General features: G+C 37.7%; 1 protein-coding gene and 1 pseudogene across 1 annotated transcript; both read left to right on the top strand.

Moving 5' to 3' along the window:
* Positions 1-97: 97 nt before the first annotated feature.
* On the top strand, positions 98-3,591 carry LOC149026302 (cysteine-rich receptor-like protein kinase 10). Its single transcript, XM_089146561.1, has 7 exons — positions 98-1,109; positions 1,431-1,565; positions 1,738-1,859; positions 1,977-2,181; positions 2,334-2,571; positions 2,768-2,918; positions 3,024-3,591. Exons 1-7 carry the CDS (start codon positions 287-289, stop codon positions 3,321-3,323), a joined length of 1,974 nt encoding a protein of 657 aa, XP_089002687.1. The 5' UTR covers positions 98-286; the 3' UTR covers positions 3,324-3,591.
* Positions 3,592-6,527: 2,936 nt separating this feature from the next.
* LOC149026301 (formate dehydrogenase, mitochondrial-like) overlaps positions 6,528-7,126 on the top strand; it is a 2,018-nt pseudogene continuing 1,419 nt past the window's right edge.

The raw sequence follows: 7,126 nt of genomic DNA, 5'->3' as shown, positions 1-7,126 counted from the left end.
GGGGCTGGAAATGTTTCGTCTTTCTTGTGTGAGAAAAAGAAAAAAAGGAAGCAAAACCTGGGTCTGGGTTCTCCCTTTCCCAATTGATATCAGTCGATTGCGTAGTCGTCCCGTTATGTTGATGGTGGGAAAAAAGCAAAAAAAATTCTAGATATTCGCTATTTGAGCGAGATTGACTTGTGCAGCTATAGTAACTGGTCGTCTTTTTCACATATTTCCAACCATTTTTGGACCTTACTATATTATCGACTGATGGATTCAATGTTCATGATCGAAACCCAGAAGCATGGTGAGTTATTCGATTAGCTTCAATACTTTGCTTTGCACCTTTTCTTCAATTCTCATAATAAACTCAAGGGTTGGTCTAGTTGAGGCCATTTCAGAACCTACTTTAGTTGATACTTACTGCACGAGTAGCCATAATTACACAACAGAGAACCCATTTGGAGCAAACGTAGACCTTCTTCTCTCTTCTCTGTCTTCTAACGCTTCTTCATCCACCAACACTAAGGGATTCTACAATACCACCGTTGGTCAAGATAGAAACCAAGTCTATGGTTTATACCTCTGCAGAGGCGATGTTGCGCACAACACTTGCAGTATTTGTGTGGAAACTGCAGTTAAAGAGATCAAACAAAGCTGTGCATCTAACCAACAAGCCATTTTGTGGTATGAAGAGTGTTTTCTCTGGTACTCTTTTCGTCACTGGACTTCTAGCTGGTGGGTTCCTCAAGCTTACAAGTCAGAGAGCAGACATATTTCAGACCCACAGCGATTTAACCAAACATTGTCTAATTTGATGGATAATCTTGCCGAAAGGGCTATTTCCAACTCTGCTTCTTCCTCCTCCTCTACAATCTTATATTTCGCAACTGGAGAAGCAAATTCTACAGAGTTCCAAAAGATATATGGGTTGTTGCAGTGCATTCCTGATCTTTCTCCAAGTGATTGTAATTCATGCCTGAGAAACGCGATTGACCAGATATTTCTTCGGTTCAACGAGAGTTCTTCAGGTTTGAGTGCTTATTATCTCTATTGTGTTGCTAGGTATAGCGATCGTCTTTTCTATGAACTGAATTCTTCTGCATCAGCTCCTCCACGATTAAACGGTGAGTATAGAAATAGTAAGTCGAGCACTAGTCGAGTTTCCTTTTCGTATTCGAAAATTTCTCTCTTTGAATACAAAAAAGAATGATTCTTTTTGAGTTTTTAACCCTAAAATTTTGAAATAAAAGATTGGAACCCTGAAAACTGTCTTCCCAAAAGAAACCAAAATCGAAAGCGAACTGTCACATCTGATGGGTGAAGAGAAGGTGATTTGAGCTCTGGAGTTTGAAAACATCCATGTTCCCAGTCTTGAATTTGTCAACTTTTGCCAGGAACAGTACCATGAGTAACTTCCATAAGAAATATTTCTTTGGATGTTACAGGAAAAGAGGGGAGCTCATTGCGAATCATTTTTATTACTGCAACTCCGGTGATTATCATGGTGATACTTCTTTCTGTCCTTCTATTCTACGTAAAGAGGAGAAGAAGAAGAAGAAATCGGAAGTCAAAAGAGTACGGTAAGCCGAAACTTCACTATTTCTTTCAATATTTTATGACTTAACCAATTCAACTTTCCAAGGCATATTTGTATTCCTTCTAAATGTGACTCTACTCTAAATTCTTCAACAGAATCATTCCTTTTTAGGAACATTTGATGTTAATTTACCTTTGTGTCATTTCAATGTCAAGTTTTGAATGAGATTACCAGTGGGGATACCTTGCAATTTGACTTCAGCACAATAAGAGATGCTACTGATAACTTCTCTGATGCAAATAAGCTGGGTGTTGGTGGATTTGGTACTGTTTACAAGGTAATGAAAATGTGACCATACTGATTTTAACCTTATAATTCATATTAATGTTATGTTTGCATAAAAATGAAGTCTTTTTTTATATAGTTTCTCTCATACATACAAATATTTCACCAGGGTAGGCTTTCAAATGGACTAGAGGTAGCTGTGAAGAGACACTCTACAAATTCTACACAAGGTGAACTGGAGTTCGAGAATGAGGTTGCCTTGGTAGCTAAGCTTCAACACAGAAATCTTGTTAGATTGCTAGGTTTCTGCTTGGAAGGAAAGCTGTTGATCTATGAGTTCGTCCCCAACGGAAGTCTCGACTACGCCTTATTTGGTTTGTCAATCTCTTGAAATAAATTTTCTACTATTTCTTTCTCACTGTACCATTTTTCTAGAAATTAATTTATAACCGTAACAATGCAGACTTCCTGCATTTGTAAGCTATTTGAACTCCAAGTTGATCATTATTTGGATGAAATGCAACAGACACAATCAAACGTGCAGACTTGGATTGGGAAAAGCGCTATAAAATCATAGAAGGGATTGCACGAGGTCTTCTTTATCTTCATCAAGATTCTTCACTAAAGATTGTTCATCGTGATCTTAAGCCTAGCAATATTTTACTTGATGCCAACATGAACCCAAAGATTTCAGACTTTGGCCTAGCAAAACTAGTTAAAATGGAGCAAAGTCGAGAGAAAACCAAAAGAATTGCGGGTACCGTGTAAGTTTTGAGCCCTCATGGATCCACATCCATACCCAATGCATGTTTGATTTTTCCAAGGTTGGAATTATAATTGATTTTAGCATGAATTCCATGGTTAAATATTAATGAAACTATTGTGTTAGTAAAATTGTTTTTTAGCATTCAACCCATAAATGACACTTATCAATAGTCACTGAATATTGATGAACTGCAGCGGATATATGGCCCCAGAGTATGCTATAAAGGGTCGATTTTCTGTGAAGTCTGATGTTTATAGCTTTGGAGTAATTTTACTCGAGATATTAAGTGGGAAAAGGGTCAACAGTTTCTATTATGGGGAAGATTCTCAACACCTTCTTGGATATGTATGTTTCACTAATTAGCTGTGATACCAATTTTCTTTTAATCAGTCAAGTGAATTAAAATTAATGTTTTTTCTATAAGATCTCATGCAAAATTTAAAATTACAGGCCTGGAGACTTTGGCATGAAGACAGAGGCTTGGAGTTTATTGACCCAATGTTGAGAGACTCATGTCCAACACCTGATGCTTTGAGATGCCTCCTTGTAGGGCTTTTGTGTGTTCAAGGAGATGTTGAATGTAGACCCACCATGTTATCTGTTGTATGGATGTTGAAGCAGACACTCAACATACTCCCTCAGCCCAGAGAACCTGCAATTTCTAGCGGGAAGACAAGACTTGAAGCAAATTGGAATACTTCGAGTCTAAATGTTCCTGAGATCATTCATTCTGGTTTTTTGCCCCGATGAAGAATTCAAGACACCAACAGTGATACCTGTGGTGGTAGCAGAACTGGAGCCAACTCCTTCCACTCAACTTCTGACGAGTGATTCCCATTTTGTATTATAGCAATGTCCTCCATATTGTTTGGTTCATTTAGATAAATATCGACCCTTTTATCAGTTGTATATGTTAGTTGTCGATGAATTATTGTGCTTAATATCATTCTATTCTGTATGTGATTATGGTCTTAACAAGTGTTGAAGATAGGTTATTGTTATAATCACCTCTGCCCAGGTTTTGTTCAATTCAGCAATAAGACAAAGTTTGGTGAACCATATTCTAGGATTTCCACTTACCACAATGATTTTCGTGTACAAGCTAAGTATGGAACTTGAACCCAGTGACTTTGGATCCTCTATTTGTTAGGATATAGGTCTATGCTCTCCTTACGCTTCTTCACGCTACACTAGGGACATGGTATGCCTTTTAGTGCTAACAAAATAAACCAAACATATATAAAAACTACCCGTAATACATGGTGGAGAGGTGTGAGGAAAGCACAAACTAAAAACGTCATCTAAACTCGAATCTAAGTGCCCTGTGGATTGAGGGTTTATAAATCTTGTAGACTTGTTCTAATTAATTATCTATTCTCTGAATCTACATGGTTGGTAGGACCCAAAATCTGAAAATTGGTGGTGTGCGTGTGTTACTGATTTAGATGGACAATATGAGCCTGAGAATGTAGGATATTGACCAGCAACTCTCTTCACAAACTTGAGAGACCATGCATCTATCATAGAAGCTGGTCGGGGTGGTCTATGGTCCTGCAAGTGAATCTGGAACTGAGATGGGCAATGGCCATTTGTAGATGACAAAAATCACCTAGTGGATCTTCAGCTTCGTAGAAAAAGATTTCAGTGACTACCCAATTGCAAGTCATCCCAACAACCAGGATAGGAGGTGGTTAGTGTAGACCTTGATTACTAAGATTAAATAAATTGGGCTTTGATGGTTAATCTGAAATGAAATTCTCACATTGGAATTTGTCATTAATAATTTGATACTTGACCCACATTGAGAAAGGTGATAAAGATAGCATTCTTTAATTAATTACCCTTTTCAACTCTCCTGTGTTTTCCCATCTTTTCCTTTTGAATATTAATTTCTTTGAAAATCTTCACCAAAAGTTTGACATAAGCTAGGGATCTGAAATCATCTTCCACTAATTGCTTATCATCATCAGCGACGAGAACACTAAACGGCTGACCTGGTTGCCTCCCATTTCGCAGGCAAGGTGGAGAAAGAAATTGTGAGATGATTCTCGATTCCGACAGCATGGGCATCGTTTTTCCATAATGCGAATTTAAAATCTATCGACAAGAAGTGTGACCTGGAAAGCATTGAAAAGTAGCATTGATTAAATTATGGGGGTAACCACTTCTGCAAATCAAGAATTGTTTCACATAACCTTGTCGATTTGTCTACAAACTGGGGCCTGAACTGAAATGTTTCATCTTTCTTGTGTGAGAGAAAATAAAATAGAAGAAGAATGTGGCCGGTGGTCCTTCCTGTTTAGTGGGAAATGGGAATGATAAGGAGAATGAATCCCAATGAATCAATTGTTGGCGGAAACGTCCCGTTTAAGCTAAGTATAAAAAATTTCATTAAAGACTAACTTATGAGTTAGTGTAGTGAAGATTCTTTCTACCCAATCCTCAAACAGTTATTTTATGGGTTGTGTTCTTTCTGTTTTAGTGGGAAATGAGAATGATAAGGAGAATGAATCCCAATGAATCAGTCATTGGTATAAACATCCCATTTATGCAAAGTCTATTTTTTTTTTTTTTTTTTTGCTAAACAGCCCATTGGACTACTGGATACCCCAGATTTGAAGTCCAGATTTTTAATCGATTTGAATCTATAACAGCCCTTTCATTTTCTTCAGCAAGACATCCACGGTGAAATGAAACCAAAAAAGGGTTAAAATCCACTAGGAGATGAAAAGAAAAAGAAAAAAGAGAGTTAGGAGGGAATAAAATGATCAACCGACAGGAATAACAGTTATGATAAAAATAAATGGAAAAAGAAAGATTACAGGAACAATGATTTCACTTTTTCTCTCTCCCTTTAAACCCTAATTTAAAAGTTTGAACTATAGAATTAGCTATAAGTCTACCCATACCGCATCAAACACCACCATTATGGCAATGGAGCAAAGACACCACCTCTTTATTCTAGGGCTGCAATAAGGTTGGGCTGAGAAGAGTTTTTGCAATCCCAAGCCTAACCTTATATCATCTAATTGAAGTTCATTTCTGTCCTAATTGGCCTTGTTCCTGAACCTAATTGGTTCGGTCCCTAGCCCTAGTCCTGATTGGCCCTATACTTAGCTCGTCCACTGGCTTGATCGGCCTATCATTGTCCTTGTTCCTAATTCATTAAGATCAAGTATCAATGACAAAATTATGACCAAAATCAAGGCCAATATTAGGGCAAAAAATTTGGGATGGGTCCAGACAGGCCCAACAGACCAAAGAATAATCTCAGGCTCACCCTTGGCCCTAGTCAGACCAGAATATTTTGGCATTAACTCACCCTGAGGGCCAAAATCTTAAGCCCAAGCTCTATTTGGGCTTAGGGCGGGTTTAGGGGCGGGTCAAGGCTATCATGGCCAAACTTGCACCCCTACCTCATCCTTCCCCCAACCCAATTGTTCAAACCTACCACCTACCTCTTACCTCAGAAAAGCTTTAACTTTCACCACCCGTATACTCTAACACCACCATCATCTCCAAATCTTGTACTATTAAGGTAAGGGATTGTCCTTCTCGCACACTTTTTTCATCATTCAATATTTAGGCCGTACCTACTAGAAGTCTCATTTCTAATTCATTTTGTAGCATTCATGAGTAAATCCTACCCTTTTTTTTTTTTTTTCAAAGAATCTTACTCTTATTATGTGATAAAGAAGTGTGAAAGGAACATGAGATGACACAGACTCATTTTTGGAAAGGTACGGTAGAGTTAATATCTTAATGCATTTAATGTTTTACCCCATAAAAAAACAAGAGATTATATCATTTAATGCATGTCATTATTCCACAAGATTATAGGCTTTTCTTTTTTTTGGTAAACAGATTATAGGCTTTTCTTACAAGTACACATCTTTTAGTTCGTTTGGACCATACGTCTACTTTTAGTTTGGATTTTGGGATCTCATGTCGATAATGATTGGCCTGAAGGATCCTAAGATGGGAGCCATTTTTGTTCTCTACCTGACGTTTCTGGCATTGCACAGTAGTAGAGTGGAAGGAGTTCCAAATCTATCAAAGAGACCAGAAGGTATCGATCTTGATTTGGATATGCAACTCAAGCTTCTAAACAAACCAGCAGTGAAATCCTTCAAAGTAAGTTATTTCTGCTAGAACTCTTGAGCTGGTGAATCTTCTTTCTGTTTTCCCTGTCTCAATTTTGGTCGATTTCCATTTTGAATCAAATGGTTTTTCAGACCAAACATGGAGATATTTATGACTGCGTGGATATCAAGAACTAACCAGCATTTGATCATCCTTTACTCAAAAATCATACTGCATTCAGGTAATTAACCAATTCAACTATACATTGTTCTTTCATCTTTGATCTCTTTCCTGACTAGTTTAAATTTGCTTAGTAGATGAAACCCAGGACCTATCCAGCAGGGTTAATTAAAAACAAGCAAGTCTTGGAATCCAAATCTCGTTCAAATATCAGAGCCAGGTAGCAAGTGCCCACCAGAACAGTGTTAATACGAAGGACCCAAAGGAAGGAACTGTTATGGGCCAAATCT

Source organism: Hakea prostrata, chromosome 2 (genome assembly GCF_041222555.1).
Source record: "Hakea prostrata isolate BN-2017 chromosome 2, UWA_Hpros_2, whole genome shotgun sequence".
Taxonomy (NCBI): Eukaryota; Viridiplantae; Streptophyta; class Magnoliopsida; order Proteales; family Proteaceae; genus Hakea; species Hakea prostrata.
The sequence above is the reverse complement of the archived record's forward strand: the minus strand, read 5'-3'. Positions and strand labels throughout refer to the sequence as shown.

What these genes read in the sequence shown, in the direction of transcription:
- LOC149026302 (XM_089146561.1), top strand. Translation starts at nt 287, where the DNA reads ATGGTGAGTTATTCGATTAGCTTCAATACTTTGCTTTGCACCTTTTCT. An exon ending in GATTTGGTACTGTTTACAAG is followed by an intron (nt 1,860 to 1,976) that starts GTAATGAAAATG and finishes ATATTTCACCAG; the next exon opens with GGTAGGCTTTCAAATGGACT. An exon ending in TCTCGACTACGCCTTATTTG is followed by an intron (nt 2,182 to 2,333) that starts GTTTGTCAATCT and finishes GAAATGCAACAG; the next exon opens with ACACAATCAAACGTGCAGAC.